The sequence below is a fragment of the Lonchura striata genome, chromosome 8, assembly GCF_046129695.1.
Source record: "Lonchura striata isolate bLonStr1 chromosome 8, bLonStr1.mat, whole genome shotgun sequence".
In the NCBI taxonomy this organism is placed as follows: Eukaryota; Metazoa; Chordata; class Aves; order Passeriformes; family Estrildidae; genus Lonchura; species Lonchura striata.
This window is the reverse complement of record NC_134610.1, coordinates 17189964-17210104: the sequence shown is the minus strand read 5'-3', so window position 1 is coordinate 17210104 and position 20141 is coordinate 17189964. Positions and strand designations below refer to the sequence as shown.

General features: G+C 40.2%; 1 protein-coding gene across 2 annotated transcripts in view; it reads left to right on the top strand.

Annotated features, from left to right (window-relative positions):
• Nucleotides 1-5450: 5450 nt before the first annotated feature.
• Nucleotides 5451-20141, top strand: part of DPP4 (dipeptidyl peptidase 4) — a 39956-nt gene continuing 25265 nt past the window's right edge. For both annotated transcript variants that reach the window (XM_077784996.1, XM_077784995.1), the window contains exons 1-9: nt 5451-5484; nt 5558-5642; nt 13606-13695; nt 14251-14345; nt 14466-14540; nt 16458-16510; nt 16613-16685; nt 17865-17985; nt 18395-18555. In XM_077784996.1, coding sequence (XP_077641122.1) covers nt 5479-5484; nt 5558-5642; nt 13606-13695; nt 14251-14345; nt 14466-14540; nt 16458-16510; nt 16613-16685; nt 17865-17985; nt 18395-18555 — 759 coding nt within the window. In that variant the 5' untranslated portion in view covers nt 5451-5478. The remainder of the gene's footprint in view (nt 5485-5557; nt 5643-13605; nt 13696-14250; nt 14346-14465; nt 14541-16457; nt 16511-16612; nt 16686-17864; nt 17986-18394; nt 18556-20141) is intronic.

Sequence of the window (20141 nt, the reverse complement as noted above, 5' to 3'; positions counted from 1 at the left end):
GCTAAGCTTTAAGGGTATTAAATTATAGCCTTAAATAAATTTTTTTCAAGCTTCTTTTCTGTTGACTTCTCATGTGTATATGCTATGTTCCTCTTTGCGCACTATTTAATTTTATTATAATATTTTAGTGTCACTGAGATCTTAGAAGTGGTTTGTTTGAAATGATACACTCAGCATTGTTTGGTCACGTTTTCTGTGCAATGATTCCCAGAAAAGAGCTGTGTGAACTCTGAACTATCTTTAGGTGAAAATAAATCATGGAAGATGAAGCTAGAGGGGAAAACATGACTGAAGAGACAATTATTCTTCATTAGCATAAATTCTGGCTCAGAACAGGACAGCTTTGAAAAATGTTATATACTCAATAAGTGTGGAAACTGCCCCGGAACTACTTCAAATTTTGTAAGATTGCCAAGTCAAGCCAACACTCTCTAATGTGTTTTATATTCCTTCCTTCCTTCTTCCTCTGAGAATCACTTTTATGGGCTGCTACCTCCTACTTCCAATGACTACTCAAAGCCCCTTTTCTCCCCTTGCTATTTTAGCAATATACCAGGGATCTATATTAAAATGTCCTAAAGGGCAAGTGGTTTAAGAGAAATCAAGTGGTCATAACAAGTACCTAGTAAAAGTTGATATGAAATAGGACCATTGTTGAATCAGAATTAGTACCTATAATCTTTGCTAGGAATAAAATTTTTATGGGAATAAGTTTTTCAAAAGCATCTGAAACTTTCACTTATAATCTAAAATTTCTGGGAACATATTAGATCATTCTTCCAAAGTGCTATAGGAATGAATATTCTGTAATATCAGATCAGAACAGATCATACCAAATTTGGCATCTTGATCAGCTTCTTGGCAACAACAGAAAGCTGTTCAAACACCCCAACTTTAAACAATTTAATCTCAATAGAATCTTGCACTAAAAAAAAAAATATAAAATCTTAAAATCCAAAATACCACTGGAGATAAGAAAAGAAAAAGAAAAAAAAAAAAAAAGGTGAAGTTTATGTATGCATATTATTTGTTTATTTAATCTCATTTGTACACAGTGGTTGGGGTCCAAGTGGAACTGGAAAAAGTTCAGTTATACACAGTTGGATACATATGGTTCAGGATAAATGGTACATTTATGGTTCAGGATAAAATGGTACAAGGTAACTCTTCTGTTCCCACAGGCTGAACAATTGCCTTTGAAATGTTTTATTTCACTTTGTCCAGGATTGTTTTAGTGTTCTGAAGGACAGGATTCCTTGGTTACAAATCCATTTTTCCATGGTGTCTGTCACCAGGGATTTTGAGCCCCTCCTGGTGATAGCTTTGTCAGCTATAAAAATAATGGGCTTTCCACACTTTTACAAATTATATTCTTTAGGAACAGAGGGATATAAATTATTTTCTCAAGTTTATTCAGCTTGTCTAGAACACAACAAAAACATTTAACCTCTAATTTTCTAAGTCCTGATAGAGCATGAATCAAAAGAAACCCTTTCTTCACAAGGGAAATGAAGCTGAGTTTATAACCAGAAATATCAAACACCCATTTCACCTCAACAGGACTAGGATTTACATATTCTGAAATAACAGAGCAAGTCCAAGTCCATATGGCATCAGTAGTAAGGTATGCCCTGGATATTTCTAACACTTGCTACATGAAATTCAGTGAAGAGTATAAATATAGGGAGAAATAAATCACAATTTCTTTGTTTTTACTACAATAGCTAGAGTCTTCTGTGTATTGCACATGTGCTGCCTTGAACTTCCAGGTGGCCTTATATTTAAAAGTGTCCCCTCTGTATTTTATTTGCTGAGTGTGCAGCATCTTTCTTCTTCCATACTATTTATTAAGTATCTGGAAAAATAAGCATATTGCATTAAAATAAGACAACTACTTGGAATTAATACAAAAAAAAAATAAAAAAACCAAACACAAAAACAACTACAGAAACACCTGTGATACTCTAACCATTCAACTGTGTCAGAGGACATGTCAGAATCTGTAGTTGCCAGGAAAATAATTTTCTAAAGAAGAACACACAAACTTGAAAGAACTAAGCAACAGCTGCTACTAACCACATTGAAATTAATGTCCCAGTGACATAATCACATAAATCAGGGGTTTTTCTTTATTGATTTACAGTTAACACAATCCTCTCAAACAGAACCAATGCAAAGATGTGCTACAAAACTGTCATGCCATTTCAACTTCAAATGCAAAGAAAAAATGAAACTCCACTAATCACTGGAGCCACTGAATCCATACAAAACTTTATCCAGCCCATTTTTTTGTCTCCCACAGCAACACCTTGAGAAATCTGGAATAAATCATTGCACCTGTAGACTCTACACATTTTAGTCACAATTTTTTTTTATTCTGCAGAGAGTTTAAGTTTTCCCTTTTTGCAGTTTGACCCTTCCAAATATTTCTGGAGGAAAGGCTCAAATATAGAAACAGATGTCTAACAAAGTCTTGAGTTTTACTGAGGCTAGAAGTCTGCATCTGGCCGGTCCCCTAACTGCTTGGGAAGGTCAACCTCAGGCTGAAAGCTGTATTTTCATTCTTTTCTAGTAAGTAGCTCTTTGCAATCATGCAACTTCTTTATGAATACCACTGTGTTGAAAATACAATATGAAGCTACAGCTTCTCAAATTCCATCATGTAGCAGCCAGTGCTGTATAGTCATTTAATTTCTTGGCATGGTGCTAATACATACATATCTGATTACAAAAGAACACTGTTACAGTGCGCTCAAGCTCTGCCTTCCCCATTCCCAGTGACCCCTGGGACTGGGATCAGGTAAGTGTGGTCCCCTCCTTCCTGCTCTGATGGGGTTGGCGGAGAACCAGAAAACCCTCCCTGTCCAGAGCCTAGATAAGGCTTCTGTTTGCTCTCTTTCCCCTTCATCTCATAGATTAAACAAGCTTAGAGAACCACATCAAGGAATTGGAGCCTCTTTTGTATCTTCACCCACCTCCTGACATGCCTTCCCTCAAGGCCCCATATATCTGGGCTGGTCTGGTGATTCAGGGGGCTGAGAGGGGATAGGCAAGTCAGAACACCACAGTATTAAGTAACTTGAAATATTTTGCTGGAAGACCTTTTTTAAGCCTCACGCTGTCACAAAAGACAATCTGACTGAGAACCAGAAGCACAACCATAACAATATTATTTTTGGGATCATGGATGTTTTGATCAGTCAGGAGGAACTTGAGATTTTTTTTCAAGTTGTAGACAATCACTGTTAGGAACTAGTACAACTAAATGGAAAACATATTCTGCTTTACTGACTATTACTGAATCACTTGGGTGGTTCTGCCTACAGATTTAGGTTCCGTAAGTCCCTCTGGCATGACCAGAGTCAAAGGCACTGTAGATGACTAAAAACTCAATCTAGACATAGGAACCCAGATTTCCAAAAGCACTTCAAATGGTGTTCCCACAGAAACCAGCAGTAGCCAGTCATATGCATTGACAGTACTGCTCCTTTTTTCTCTCCTTAGAATTCACCACTGAAAAAGTTTAAAACATGGCAGATAATGTCTCAAAATATTACTAAACTGCAACTTGGCTATGAAAAGCTACAAAACATTCAGGTACATTTTTCACATGACTGACATAATTTGATTGTGCTGTATTTTTAAACATTGTGATGATAACTACTTAAATGCTTAGGGGCGGGGGGAAAGCTCAGATTGGCTGAATTATATATATGTTGTGATTCCTACTCACTAGGAAAAGGAAAATTCACTCTGGGGTGAGGAGTGGTGGTGTTTTGTTCTCCTTTTTGATTGTTGATAAGACAAACAGATGCACAGTAGTACCAGACTGATATTTAAGAGGAGCTGTAAGACATTGTGAAACATTGGTCATGCATCTTACAGCATATAATGAGATACCACTTTGCAAAGTAATGTAAAACACTGTAATTTCACTTTATAATTTCACTGGGATTTTAGTTTATAGAAAAGGCCTTATCTACTCAGAGATTAGTGATTAGCAAACTGAAATTGCAGCAGGTTGGATGCTGCATGGCACATGGACACTGTGCTACCTGCAACCACTGTCAGGGCACATTAATGACCTTCCTAAGGTAACACAATACAGCCAGCACAGCATAAATTTCTAACTAATACCAACTACTACCTTCAGGGATGGTATACAGCGATGAGCAAGAACATGTTTGTATCTAGATGGAGTCTGTTAGTTCCTATACAGACACATCTTTAATGTTTGTAAACACTTTGGTAATACTGTAGGAGACTTTTTTAATCACAAAAAGCTATTATCCCACTTCCAGACAAGGCTTTCTTAAGAAATAGCAGTAAAATATTAAATGCTGTGCTCCATCTGCAGAAGTAGAATGAAGGAGCAAGCAGCATAACCTTTCTGAAAGCTTTGACAAGTACTTTGAAGGCAAGACTAAGAACATTTGCTATTTCCCTTGACTTGAAATCTTGCTTCAGCAGATCGCATACTTTTTTCTGTTAGATTTCTCAACTCGTAAAATACCTGCATCTGTCTCTAGTAGCTACTGGTGTTCTGCAATTAGGGGAAAATCCAAAATGGATAAAACCAAAAGCATGACTTATAATTATGTTTTGGAGGCTAGAGCTCTTAAAATAATTTAGAAATTTGGGACAGTTTAAATAACTGGTAAGACTCAGCTTTTTAAATAACCAAAAGTTTACAGTTTTGATTTACTGGTTATTCTGTCTTTTCCAACAATTTGTCCTACTTTTTCAGCACATATTCAAAACTCTCCATGGAAAGGGAATTGTTTTACGTGATAAATAAAGGGTCATCTTCACCACTAAATTTTAAACTTTTGTCCTATACATCCATTTTCTGGTCTTAATTTAAAAACCCACTTAGCAGACTTACACAAAAAACTATAAATACAAGCCCTTCCTGCAATTTTTATCAGTTTTTTCATGACTTGACTGTCAGAAAAAGTTCAAAGAGCAGAAACTTGACAAGAAAAACTGGTGTTATCAAAACATTGGGAGTTTTCCATCAGCCTTTCACTTCTGGGCCGTTATCTGATTTCCGACAGAAATCCCTCGGCCGTCCCAAGTCTCTCCTCTTCCGCGTACAGCTGTGGCACCGAGCGGCTCAGAGCGCAGAGCCGGCAGAGCGCCGGCACCTCGCACAACCGCAGCGCCCGCCCGGGCGCGCCGAGCCGGGCCGGGCCGGGCCGAGCCGAGCCGGGCCGGGCCGGGCCGAGCCGAGCCGAGCCGCGCCGAGCCGAGCCGAGCCGAGCCGAGCCGAGCCGGGCCGAGCCGAGCCGAGCCGAGCCGGGCCGAGCCGAGCCGGGCCGAGCCGAGCCGAGCCGAGCCGGGCCGGGCCGAGCCGAGCCGAGCCGAGCCGAGCCGAGCCGCGCCACGCTGACCCGAGCCGAGCCGGGCCGAGCCGAGCCGAGCCGAGCCGAGCCGCGCCGAGCCGAGCCCAGCCGAGCCGAGCCCCGCCCGCCCGCGATGCCGGTGGGCGACGGGAGGGTGGGCGGCAGCGCGGGCAGGGCCTGCGCCGCCGCCGCTGACGGGACTTGTCTTGCAGAGCTTCCTGAAGTGGCTGCTGGGGCTCCTGGCGGTCGCCGTGGTTGTCGTGGCCATCACCGTGCCCGTGGTGCTGCTCACCCGCCGTAAGTGCGCGGGGAGGGTGGCGGGGCTCGCTGCGCAAAGTTGCGCGGAAAGTTTGAGGCTCGGGGAACGGGGTTCGCAGGGCTGCAGCTGCTGGGTCCTGGGAACGGGGAGGTACGGCCGTCTCACCAGAGAGGGTGGGGGGACAGTTAAAACCTCTTAATTTTCTTCTTTGCGTTGATGATAGTTAGGAGCATTGTCGTTTTCACCATCTTCTGTTCTTACTGTCGCCAAAGGCTCTTGAACCAGCAGTAAACTGCCAATTTCTCATTTTTCTAGAGTGTATTGAAGGGAAAAGATTATATTCCCGCTCGTTTGCTTTGTTTGTACAACTTTTGTTAACACCGTTGGGTGAAATTATATAAACAGCACAGTTACAGAGGTCAGAAAAGTACAGGAAGATTAGGAATGTGTTTTTGGACTCTGACCAGTTAGCGCTTTCCAGGTCGCCCTTGTAGCTCTGGATGTTAATGTGAAACAGCTTTAAATCCTGGTCAAGCAATGCTTTGCTTTCAGCTGGCTGGACAGAGCTGCTCTCGTTTTGTGTTCTTACGATTAACAGCTGAGCAGCAGTGGCACGTACAGCCAGCACAGTGCACTCTAACCCAGGGTTTTCCAGACTACGCCTAGGTCGGAGAAGTGCACCCCAAGAAAAAGTGAAAATGTGTAAGAGGATATGTTCAGAAATTACTTTTGTGTGCCCGAAGTTTTGGGGGGGTTTTGTTGTGTCAGTTAAAGAGGCAGCACTTGTGTCACTGGTGCTCATGTGGCATAATTGACATTAAACTGTTCTGCAGTTCAGCTCTATTAATATTAATGTCAATATCACAGTCATTCAGAACTGGATTTTCAAAGTCCAGATATCTGAGTTACATGCCTTGTAGGCTGAAACTTCTATCAGTGGATGCTGAGTCTATTTTCTCTTATTTTTGGGCAGCTTTTTGCCACTTATCTCAAAAAAGCAGATTTTTGAGGTGACAAAAAATACTCTGAATTTCACAAGTGGGGAAAAGCAAGAGAAAGGGTCTTGATAACTTATCAGATGGATGTGTTCAGGAGTAACACCTAGTGAAAGAATTCGGTATGCAGGCCTGAACTCTGCTGAAGAGTTCGTACTTGTCTATCTTGATGCCAATGCTATGTCTTACTGTAAATAAAGTGGGTTTTCTTCTTTCATGAATTGTAGCATAAGAGCTCTTTTGCTCTAGAAGTGGCTGCAATTCAAGATCAGTCATTCAGTTACATAGTAAATTCATTTTACTTCAAAGAGGCATTTCTGTTCTACGACACACAGAATACCACTATGCTGTCAGCCTTGGCTTGTGTCCTTTGGTTGTAAAAGAGTAGAACAGTGTGTCAGACTTCCTACTCTTGGTTAAAATCAAGGCATAGAGAACACATCCAGGTAGTCCATTAAGTCCCTCTGGGTAAAATAAAGATTGAGATTGAGTGGTCCAGTTCAAAAACTTCAATTCCTGTCTCTTCACAAATCAGGCCAGCAGTAACATCTGAACCACTGTGACCATTGTAGTTTGGGAACTGCAGAGTTCTTTGGAATTTCTGACTGAAGGGAGCTAAACAGATGTTTTCTGTTAGCTGAGAGTGTACAGGTGGTGTACTCATTTATAGGTTAGGGCAATTAATCATGACTTTGATTATTTGGCTTTTATGAGCAATCGCAGGACATGAGTCAGTGAGGGATGCCTCTTGGGCCACGCAGGTGACTGAATACAAAATGAAAAGTGGTAAAACTGCTTTGGGAAGGAGCTGCTCATGTGACTATGTGAAATCAAAGTCTGCTCTGATAAAAATCTTTGTAATTGCAGTCAAATAGTTTTCATTTCATCCCAATGGTTCAAGCATTGTACAGGGAGCTAATATGACAGTTATTTATATAAACAGAAAATTTTGAGTTTTAATTTCTTACCTTTGGTCTGCAGCTGTTCTCCCTGCCATGCTTCTCAATGTACTTTCATTTCATAAGCTTAGTATTCATGCAGCACATAATTAGTTTGATAAATGGTCCTCAGTGCAGTGAAAGGTAGTGAAATTTTGCTCCTCCAGCAGAGTTATGTCTTGTTGGCCGGCCTGTAGGCCTTGCAAGGAGAACTTCTGCTTCTTTCCGTGCAGACACTTAGCATGGACAAATAGTGAAGACTTAAATTTGTGAAGTGGCTCCCTAATTTGACACTTACCTGGAGGGTCTGCTACCAGAACTCTGTACAAAATTCTATATTTCATTTAGACCCGTTGCCTATTTTGACACTTCATTTTATATTTAATAACCACATGGGGCTATTTTCATCAAACAGTTTAATTTGAAAACAGCGTTGGGGCTTGTATTTGAAGTGTGTTGATCAAAGCATTTTTGTGCTTTGAGGAGCTATCCAACAGGTGACTACAGCAACAAGTTCTTACCCTTAATGCATGAGTATTTTATTAAAAAATATTTGGTCTGTTTGTTCATGATTCACCAAATTGCTTACATTTCTCACAGTTTAGATTTTTTTTCTTCTATAGCCTTCCATGCCAAAGGGAGATTGGAACATCCCATGTCTATATATACACCTTTACCACTTCTCTAACTGCAGGTCTTGTTATAGCTGGGCAGGAACACCAGGAGTGGGAGGATGAGCAGCCAATGCTGGGAGCAGGAAGGAGACAGTGCAGTATTTACTATTATTTTGCTGCCATGAGCAAGTAATAGACAGCCTTAGAGTGAGGCTCCCATACAGCTGTCCATCCACCAACTAGGTTTCTTCACTCACAGGTGTAATTCTCCAAGAGTGAGATATTTACTAAATGAGAAGGGTCATCACCATCATGATTATATGGTATTATATGTGTGCTTTTGTGGTCTTTTGATAGAAATGTGCCTAGGAGAGGCTGGAAGAGCACAGCAGGTCTTGTGGAAGTTAATGACCTTAAAGTGCCTGAGTGTTCTGTGTGAGTCTGAAAAGACAGGGAATGGACATGTTTTCCTGCTACATGTCCTTGACTTCTGTAACTGTCATTCAACTCAGTTATCTACCCTCATTAAAATGTTGAGTAACATAATATAAAACCCCATTATCAACTGTAGCTTGCTATTATAGAACACTTCTATTATTTCCTTGCTTTGCATGAGATGGGGTAAATTTGAAAGAGATTCCAGAGCTATGATTTACCATGTTAATGATTAAATCCCTCCAGGGAAGTCTGTGCAGCCCCATGGAGTGGCTTTCGGATCAACTGCTCCAGGAGGTGTCACAGCACTCACATTTGTCCTGTATCAGCTCCTGGGTATTGGGTATTATTCTGAATTAAGTGAGCCTTTGGCCTGAGCAAGCAAAGTAGTTTTTACCTACTTTTTTTTTTTTTTTTTTTTTTTTTTTTTTTTTTTTTTTCTGGAAATCAGTGCTCTAACTGTCACATAGTAACTGGGGGCTGGAGTATACAGGAGGGGGGAAGAGTTAGAGTACTCTATTACATGTTGGAAGAGAAACGGGGAAACAGCAGATTAGGAAAAACTAGCCTGGAATGTCTCTTACTTTTCTGACCACTGAATCAGCCAGGATTCCCTTGCATCTCTCCACTGCTCCTAAATTACATGCTTTGATTGCAGATAATTCTTGCTCTTCTGCCTTCACTTTAAAATGGCAATAACCATTCACCTTTCCTGATTTTTATAATTTCTCTATCCCTTTCCTGTTATTACTGAACATCATGCTTGCACTTGTCTTTCCTTTTATGTGGTTTTTCCTGTCTCTCTAAGTAGTGGTGAACATGCAGTAAAGCTTCTACTATTACTGCTTTTATAGTTTGTCATGGTTTAAAGCCCATTAATTTCTTGCCCCTTTTCTTTTTAAAGCGCATGTGGAAATTAGGAAAATGTGCCTTGACACTGGGGAATAACCAATACATACACCAAAAGTGATTTTTCAACATGGTTCCATTTTGGTATGGTGATATGCCATACCATAAACCTTACACAATTGTTAACTTCTTGTTTGCTTTACACCTGTCCTGGCTTTGGCTGGGAATCAGGTAATTTTCTCCTGGTAGCTAGTCCAGTGCTCTGTTTTGGATTCATTAAGAGAATAATGCTGATAATGCACTGATGTTTTTTGGTTGTTGCTAAGTAGTGCTTGCTCTGAAGTCATGGACACCAATTTCCATGAAAACAGGTGCACAAGGAGCTGGGAGGGAGCATGGCCAGGACAGCTGACCTTATCTGGCCAAAGGAGTATTTCATAATGCATAATGTCATGCTCACATAAACTGGGGGATTGGCTGTGAGGTGCTGATTGCTGCCTGGACAGGCTGGACATTGGTCAGTGGGTGGTGAGCAAATGTGTTTTACATCAGCTGTCTTTCCTGGGCTTTATTCCTCTTGCTTTCCTTTACATTACAAATATCTTTACTGTTATTAGGAGTATTATACTTAATTTTATTTCAATCATTAACTGTTCCTATCTCAACCTATGGGTTTATCTTTTCTGGGTTCTCCTCCCCATTTCCCCTGAGGGTGAGGGAGAAAGGAAGCTAGTGGTACTTAGTTGACAGCTGGGGCTAAACAATGCCAACACCTCACACCTACAGAAACCAGCTCGATTTTTCTCTTTGGAGAGGGCAGCATATTAATGGGAAATTCCAAAATTCAAACAGAATTGTTTATCAACTTTGTATGAATACTAATGTAAATAGTTAAGAGACTTCTTTGCAGAAGGACTTACGGTTTTACTGTTGTAACAGGGGTATTATGATGTAACTATTTCTAGTGTATCATTATGACAGTGGAAATACATATGTACTGTCAGGAGTCAGACCAGAGTAGAGATGAATCATAAAATCATTAAGATTGGGAAAAACCTCCAAGATCATCAAGTCCAACCTTTGACTGAACCACTTTATCAACTAAACCGTAGCACATCGTGTCATCTCTTAAACATTGGCAGGGATGGTGACTCCACTACTTTCCTGGGCATTCCTTTCTAATGCTTAACCACCCTTTCAGTGAAAAAACTCTTCCTCATGTCCAACCTGAACCTTCTCTGGCACAGCTTGAGGCTATTTCCTCTGGTCCAGGAGGAAAATCTGCCTGTAAGAAGAGCCTGTCCCCCACCTCCTCTCAGGTAGTTGTAGAAAGAAACACCATTTTCCCTGAGCTTCCTCTTTTCCAGGCTGAACACTCCCAGCTCCCTCAGCCACCCCTCACAGGACTTGTACTCAAGACCCATCATCAGCTCCATTGCCCTTCTCTGGACATATTCCAGCACCTCCAGGTCTGTCTTGAATTGAGGGGCCCAGAACTGGACAGAGCACTGAAGGTGTGTCCTCACCTGTGCCAAGTACAAGGGGTCAATGACAGCCCTGTTGCTGCTGGCCACATTATTCCAGACACAAGCCAGGATGCTGCTGGCCTTCTTGGCCGCCTGGGCACACTGCCTCATGTTGAGCCTGGTGTTCACCAACACCCCCAGGTCCTTTTCTGCTGAGCAGCTTTCCAGCCACTCTGCCCAGCCTGTGGCACTGGCTGGGGTTGTTGTAACCCCGGTGCAGGATCTGGCACGTGCTGAACCCCAGCAGCGGCCTCGGCCCATCAGCCCAGCCTGTCCATCCATCGCTCCGCAGAGCCCTCCTGCCCAGCTTGGTGTCATCTGCAAAATTAATGAGCATGAGCTCAACCTCCTCATCCAAAACATTGATAAAGATTATTAAAAAGAACTAGAAAAATAAATCTGTATGTGGAATTGTTGAAAAAGAAAAAGAACAAGAAAATACAGTCTCTCTGATGAACCTAAGAGTGAAAGCAGTGTTGCTAACATAAAAACATCCATTGACCTGCATATCATCTCCAAAGCAAATAAAATGCTCTTGGATGTCAGGAATTACTTTATTCTGTCAAAATAACCCTGTTTGACCTTTCTTTTCAAATGGAATCTGAACAATAAGAACCAAAATTTGGAATTTAATGTATGTTGAGTATCTTTGGTCGGTGGCACAAAGTGGATAAATAAGAATCTACTGGTAATAACCTACCTTGTAGATTAAGAAAATGCTTCAACTAGAACTTCTATGACTGTACCCTTACAGCTTGGCGTGTGTTTTCATATTCAGATACTATGTGGAAGGTGTTGACAGAAAATGAAATTTTAATTTTATACATAGCCAACAAATCTTAATAGTGGCCTGATTTTTAGTAATGAGACCTTAGCAAAATATGTATGTCACCAGGGAGAAAAACATTCATCAGTTTGGAAAAATCCCTAAACCTGTTCATCAGCCACCTGTCTTAAATTGCTTCTCCTTTTCCAAGAGAGAGATTGTTGTTTTCTGAAGCCCCTCTGATTGAAAATGACACTTTCTCGATTAGGAAGAAGTCATATTCCCAACTAGACAACTGTGTATGAATATTAAATACCCACTTGTTCATAATCCATCAAATTAAATATTCAGTTAAATAAATAACCTGAGAAATTAATATTCTCACAGAAACTTCAAGAGCAATAAATCCAGCCTAGTAATTTTTTTAAGAGTCACATTTCAAATAGAACTGGGCAAGCATTTTTTTAACCTTTTCTGAGCATTATAGACTAAAATCATTGTTTGTTACATCTCTTGCAGTGGTAGTTGTACAGTCTGTGCTGTATATATCCAGTTATTTATTGTTTGGAAATAAGAGTAAAACTGTAATAGCTGATATAAATGTCTTCATGTGATGTTCCAGATGTCACAGGTATCCAGCCTGCAGAAAGAGAACCTGCAAAAACTGTTGTGAGGTGTTTTTCTGTGTATGTATGTTCCCAAGGACTTTGCTGTCTTTTTCTTCTTTGGCATAAGGAAAGAGAACACAATCTGTTTAAAAGTATCCAAAAGACTGGGCTGTCAGAATTGTTAGGGGCAGGTTAGCACCTTGGTTGATCAGTCACCACACCTGTACTTGAGTGTTTGTATGGGTTGCTTTTATTCTAGTCTTTTGATTCAGCTAGTTGAAATGAAAATTCCTTTCCCTTTGGACCCTGTAGGTAAAAGGGTATATGCAGGTAAATGAAGGTAGATTTTAGGTTTCCATTTTTAAAAAAGGCAGGAAGATGCAGGGAGAGAATTTCACACCTGAATTTAAAATCTGTAGTCTTTGTTTTCAGAGGAAAAGAATCACAAAGACTCGCAGACTGAGTTGTTGTTGTTATTACTTATACTTTGGAAAAAGTAGCTTGTGCACTGCAGGCAGTAAGAAAGAAATACTCTACATAGAAGCCAGCTGCAGCTGAAACTGATGACCAAATTCATTTGCTTAATTAGATTCAAAGTTTCACTTGGGCTTTTCAGACTAACCCAGTTACTTGGCTTTAATTTTCAAAAAATTAAAGTCAAAATTGTAATGCTAAAATAAACTTAAAGATACCTTGGTGAAATCACATCAAAAGGGGCATAAATACTTAATCAATTATTTCATCATCATCTTATCAGGAAGTGTTTGTTATTGAAATATTTTTATTAGACTTTCCCTGAATATTTTACTGCTTCTCAGATTTTTAGTTTTTTTTTATTTGAAGCATTTCTGAAATTTGAGCTTAAGGATAAGCAAATGATTCACAATTGCAACTATTTGCAACTGGGGCTTTGCAGTGAACTTCCTAGAGTGAGCACGGGGAGAAAGGCACAAAGATCACTTCTTTTCAGCTTTTAAGGAGTACATGTTTGCTGAGGTAAGAGAGCCAGAGTCAAAAAGGTATTTCTTTCACTGTCAAAAAGGTATTTTCATTTCTATGAGTGACCTTGCTGACGCTTCTTTATTTTATGCTTGCTGAATTTACCTTGCAATAAAGTTTTATTGCCTTCCCACTGCTGCTACTTTAGAGATGGTTAGCTAAAACACTTTAATAACCAGCAACAAAAATCCACTTAGTAGCTGGGTTAAGAAGCTGGGGTGGAAAAATTTGCAGCAAAGATCAGAGTCTCTCTTCTGTCTGTTTCTTTCAGAAGAGACCTCTTCAGGAAAAACATACACTCTACAGAATTACTTGAACAATGACTATGAGTACAAAACATATAATTTGGAATGGATTTCAGGTAATTCATTTATACATACTACTTGAATGTCAAGAAAATGTACTACCTTCAGCTATGTACCACCTGCTGTCACCTCGTGCTGAGGTGACTACTGTATTCTGAAAAAAAGTCAAATTATTTAATAGTGCCATTACAGAGCGGTGCACAGTTCAGAGGGTTGATTCCTTGTTTCCCTGAGAAACATGCTCATGTTCATGGCAACTTATATTCTTCCTACTGCTAAAAGAGCATACTTACTTCTGTGCTTTAGGGTGGAAGCATGTTACCCTCTGAGGTGTGTCAGCTTGCCAGAGAACAGGAGATGCAGGCTGCTTTTCCTTCTGAGCATGCCTAGTGCCCCAAGGGAAGGAGATGCTATGCGGTGGATGCTCTGGGCTCCATGACTATGTTTTGTGAACATTCATGTCTCTAAGCCTCCTTTCATTATAGAATTGGGAAACACAGCATTAACCACATTTTTGGGATTTATTTCCTGCTTAAAAGCATAAAGGGAAAATAGAAGTAACTAATGAGGATTTTACTTACCTTTTGTTGTCATCTCTCTTGTGCTTTTAGGAAACAAGTATCTTCACAAAACAGATAATGGGGACATCCTGTGTATCAGTGCTGACAACGGAACATCCTCAGTAATCCTGGCAAACACAACATTAGTATGTTGACTTACATGTAATATATGCAGACTTTGGAAAGGTATTGGATTTCATATTTTGTTCTGCATAGTCTTTGGAATCAGTGTTTAATGTGTTTCTTTTTCCTTCCTTTGTTGACAGGATAAGTACCAGGCAAGCACTGTTATAGTGTCTCCTGACCAAAAGTTCGCTCTTCTGCAATACAGCTATACAAAGGTACAAGTGTACTTTACAACTGAGGATGAAACTGGAAAATAAAGGTTTGGGAACAACTGAGAGGCTGAGAGAATGTGAGGGAAATGTAGAAGGATGGATGAATGTGATGAATGTAAGGGAGCAATCAAGCTGAGAAGCCAGGAGAAGAGTCCTTTATTATCTGTGAGCTTGCCAGAGGAAAAAAAAGCATCTGGATAAAAAGTAGATGCAGAGTTATAGCAAGGAGAGGAAGGCTGGATGGTTTATCTGGGAAGACAATCTAGGAGAGTAGATAGGCATGGCTGTCCCAGGAGTTGTGTGGGTAAGGAGAAGTGATGAGTAGATATGCTGGTATACATCTGCTTGTATATGTATGCTATATATATATATGTGGTTGTTACATTGTGGTGGTAGGAGGTAAGGGTTTAAAACTGAGGTGAATGAAAATCTGCATGTGCTTCAAAGAAGGCTTGTGCTTGGAGTGGGCTTGTGTGTCCCTGTTGCCTCCTGTCAGTGAGCACATGGGAAGCCTGCAGCAGAATTCCTCATCCTGGCACGGTGCTGAGCCATGCAACCAAGGTCAACCCACGCTTGTGCCAGGTGGCATGAAAACCTGGCTCTGTGTGCCAATTGAGAAGCCTAATGGTGGTGATCATTTGCTGTGCACTTTGTGCACTGAGAAACCACTAACTTTGTTGTTCTTTCCTTTTTTTTAGAGAGGTGGCTGTTCTGTTTGTAAAAAGTTCAGTGCTAACTTGTGCAGTGTACAAATGCTTGAGCACTGTGTCACTGAGCACTGTCTACATGTCCTGGCATTGCTGTCCCAGAGCAGTTCTTGCACTGTGTCAGGCACAGTCTGTGCACTCAGTCATCAATTTTTTTCAATTTTAGCTTCCATGCTGGGTCCTCCTAAGCCAGTTAGCTTTAGTTTTTTCTGAATTGTTCAGAATTATTTTACTCTTCACTACATCATTTGAGGCCACAAAATGTCTAGTATTTTACCAGCCGCCCTACACATCCCCTCTGCTTGTAATTTATTGCTCTGTAGTGTTTTTTTTTGTTGCATTCATAAGAGTTAATTTTGTTTTAATGCTGAAGCAAGATATTTTAACCTTTATATAACAGTGTGATTGAAAGTTCTGTTATTATTAATCTTTATTGCAAAGAAAGAGTAACAAAATGAATCATGAGGATGTAGACACTTGTTATGTAATTGCCATCTGGCTGTGTAGTACTAAGTTGTTGGTTTATATCTTCATACAAATATCCAAGAACCCTCTTAGAAGGGAGCATTGTTGCAACATGTCAGTGCTGTGGGCTAAATCAAACCTCTCCAGCCCCACAAAGTGAACACGTTTGAATGTCTGTGCATTATCATCATCACCTTTCTCTTTGTTAAGTGCCCACAGAGCGATACAGATTTCAAGAGGCAGATTTCTCAGAGAAGTGTTTTATTTCTGTGACAATATGAATGGGAATAGGTCACCCTGGTACTGGAGGAACTGCTGCAGATGTACTGCTGGGACTTGTGAGAGCTACTATAACATAAGATGCCAAGTTAAATAATGCAACATGAAAAATGCGACAGAAAACAGCGAATGAGCCAGTAAAGCACAAGGAGGAGGATTAACTGCCCACTGATGATAGTCTGCTATGTAGCTACAAGGATTTCTGAAAATCTGCAGCATCTCTGGCGTCTGTATCTCTGTCCTTAATCAGACAATGGCCTCAGTCATAGTATTTAAGTGATGACCCCAGAGTGGAAATTCTTTAGTCTTTCCTTAAACCTAGTAGAGATCTGTTACCCTTGTGTGTTCATTGTGTTTTCTCTAGCTTAATAAAAATCACAAGGAGAGCTTTAGGGGTAATTCAAGCTGCAAGAGATGTGAAACCTGGTGAAATTTATTTTCTTACTATTAAAATATTTTTTTTTTGCAGTTGTGGAGGCATTCCTTTACAGCTTCATATCACATCTATAATTTCAGTAGCAGGTCAGTAATTTTTGCACATAAAATGTTGTGTTAACATTCATTTTGCACTGAAATGTCATTTCACTTATTTCTCTTGGCTGCATTTTGTTTTTGTTTTTCCAGTTCTATCTTAGATGATGGACTACTACCTAACGATACACAGTATATATCCTGGTCACCTGTTGGTCACAAACTGGTTAGTAAAGAAAGATGAAATTTATATAAAGAGTCATTTTCATACACATGACATGGAAACTCATGTTGTCTGTACCCTTGAGGTTTTGGGACTTTCCTACTGCTAGGTAAAGTAGCTGAATTAGTTTAAAAATTGACTACGGCAGCTGGAAAGACTCCAGAGTTCCTCTGAGTATTTTGTTGTTTTTTAAGGAAAATGCATTCCTGAAAGTAAGTAGTGGCCCCAGCAATCATGAAACACACAAACGCACAAGAACTTTTTGTTTTTACAATTGCAGACAGTAGCTCATCCCTTTCAAAAACAGCAGCATTACAACTGTCTGTTTAATCATCATTGTGTGATTTTTATCTCCTAATTACACAATAGTTGATGAAGTTTTACTTGATGGATGCATGTAGTGGGATTAGAGGACTAAAATCTGTTTTGTACTCTTTCCCACTGTTGTTTTCTTCCTCCCTTCCCCTCCAGTCCATATCAGTGGTGCCAACCACCACATTTGCAAGGCTTTTGCCTTCCTTGTGTTGAGCGTTAGTCTGCCACAGGAGAATGTGGTGTTCATTTATTGTTATTGCCTAGTGAATTTATATGTCAATTATAAAGACCAGCAGCAGAAGCAAAGCAAATAGAAAAGAGTTTCTGCATCTTGGAGCAAAGCTCTGGAATAAATCTCTGTTGTTCAGTCATTGGAGATGAAAACCAGGGGTGATTAGAGAGGCAGGCAGGTGCCAAAAATTAGAGTTCTGGGTGCTGCTGAAGAAATGTACCATCTTTAAAGGTCTGTTGGCAGCACTGAGGCCCCACTGAATGTTTGTTTTAGCAAAGCCCTGATAGTTTTTTTTGAAAGACAAGTTAGTGGAAAACAATTCCTGATGAAGGAAAATAAGTTTGTTTTAGGGTGAAAATGGAATTGCAAGATTTTCAAAACTCTATACAGTAGTCATGTCACTTTTAATATTTTACTTGGTTTTTTGCATCTAGGCCTGAAGTTATGTTGCTCACCCTGATCTGTACTGGTGTTTGTATTAGTAATACCAAGTTGTTAAGTATCGAGGTTGTTAGGTGAAATGCAGTTTTTAAAGATGGTTTTTATCATCTGTTGTAAATTGCCCAGTAGATGAAATAAAGAAAGGAAGTAGGATTTACTGTAATAATAATTGTTACCACAATGATGTTTTGCAGGCATATGTTTGGAATAATAATGTTTATGTAAAAGCTTCACCAACAGCAGAAGCTGTGCAAATCACTCAAAATGGAGAAGAAAACAAAATTTTCAATGGAATACCAGACTGGGTTTATGAAGGTAACTACATCAAGCAAGTTTTACTTTCCATTATTATGTGAAAACTTTGGTTTGTTGTAATTATTATCTCATTCCTTACCACTGAAAAATTCAAATTAATCAAACTGTATTTTAAAATAAACATGCATCTTTATCTGGGCTTAATACCTGGCTAGTGTGAGGATCTAAGAATATATATGAGTTTGCCTAGTTTGCATTGTGTCACTGGAAATTTTAGTGTGAATTAGCTTTGCACGATAGATTATAAACATTGATCTAATGTCCTATTTCAGAACCCCAACAAACAGTCTGCATTTTAATATCTGAACTTCAGTAAAAAAAAATCCTATTAAAAACTAATGAGAATAGCACCTAGGATAGAAGACCCAACTTATCAATTATAACTTAAATACATTTGCATCTCTTTCAGAGGAAATGTTTGGCACCCATTCTGCTCTGTGGTGGTCTCCAAATGGCAATTTTTTGGCATATGCATCCTTTAATGATAAAGAAGTTCCTGTTATAGAGTACTCCTTTTATTCTGAAGACACCTTGCAGTATCCAAAGACCATTAAAATCCCATATCCCAAGGTCTGTGTTATTTATTAAACATGTTTGTTCTGCAGTTTCATTAAGAGAGTAGTCTCATTTAATCAGTTCCTGCTAATGAAAATATTGTCTGTCTCTCCTCAACAGCTTGCTGTGATTACTCTTTCTGAAGTCAACAGCATCTGGCAATGTTAAAGTATTTTATTATCTCCAGGGGAAAGAAAAAAGAGGGGGAAAAAAAGTATGATTTAAGGTTTTGTTGTTTCACTATAAAATTTAGAGGTAGTGAGTATGTGTTGAGATAAAAAGCTCTCAGGGAGCTAAGTTGGTACAAAGCATTAGGCAAATGTACATTAGGTTAGGGTTGTGCATGATATTGATAATGGAATCTTCAGCTAATACAGCATTTTCAATTTCCTGTATTGAGAGGAAGAGGAGGAATCTGCTAAGGGAGTTTCTTTGCCAACACCTTAAGCTCTTCCAATTTTAGCTGTAAGAATGAAAGTTTAACTGCAAGGTGCTCCTCCTTCCCCCTCCTCTCCATGTGACCTAATGCCCACTGCTGGCATAGCTGGCACTGGGCTGAATGGGGTGGGGGTCAGAGTGCTCTAGTGGGTTCCTCCATGTGCTCCATGTGGAGAGGGTTTCATGTTTAATACAAGACTTACCTGTTATTTGATGTTATACATATTTTAATTTATCTGAGCAATGCACTTAAGACATAAAGCAGGTACAAATTACACTTGGAGTACAACAATTGCAACACCCTGCTCAGTGTCAGTACAAACGTGTTCTCATAGCTCCATAATACACTCACCATCACAGTGCTGGGCATCCCCATTGCTGGGGAGGAATAGATGGGTTGAAATCATCTCAAGTCCATCATTTTAGTTCTTTCTGTTCACCCCTGGCTTTTTTGTACTCTGTGTTGGATTAAGGCATCAACATGCCCCACCCCAATCCAGAATGGTCTGGCCATCCCAGGAAGATACTTTCAATCAATGGGGCAAGACAGATGATACAGGCAGTTTATTGCTCATCTGGAATGGCTGCCTGGTGGAAAAATTGTCCTCTTTGTGCCAAGCTCAGGTTTCTCTGCAGCAGCTGTGGTCACTCCCTACCCTTCCCAAAGGTCCTGGAGCACGTGGCCTTTGCCTGTGCCCTTGGAGCCTCCCCAGAGGCATCACTGACAGCTCTGTCCTGAGCATGGCCCCTGAGAAGAGACGTGGGTGTAGAATGAGTTGCCAATCTAAATTACAGATTTTATTACAAGCCCCTTTTGTTTGGAATATTGCTGACTTCTGGAGGTGGCTCAAGTGTAGCTGCCAAACTGTTACCATGAGGACTTGGCTGGTTACTACAAGGGAAACAGCCCCCCCTGACATAGCTCTTTGCTGTCAGCAGCATTGCATTAGAGACAGTGCAGTGCTGCAGTCACAGCTTTGATTGGGATGTAGGCAGCTGTGATATGATTAGTTCATGTAAGGTGCTGCTTCCACGGAGAAGCATTTTCCTGTGTGTTAGCAATGGATTTGATTCTCTCTAGGGACTGTGTGTGGTATGTAGGACGAGATCTGGTCAAATACAGCAAGCCCTGTGTGTGGCTCTAAATGTAGTAGCCATTCTTA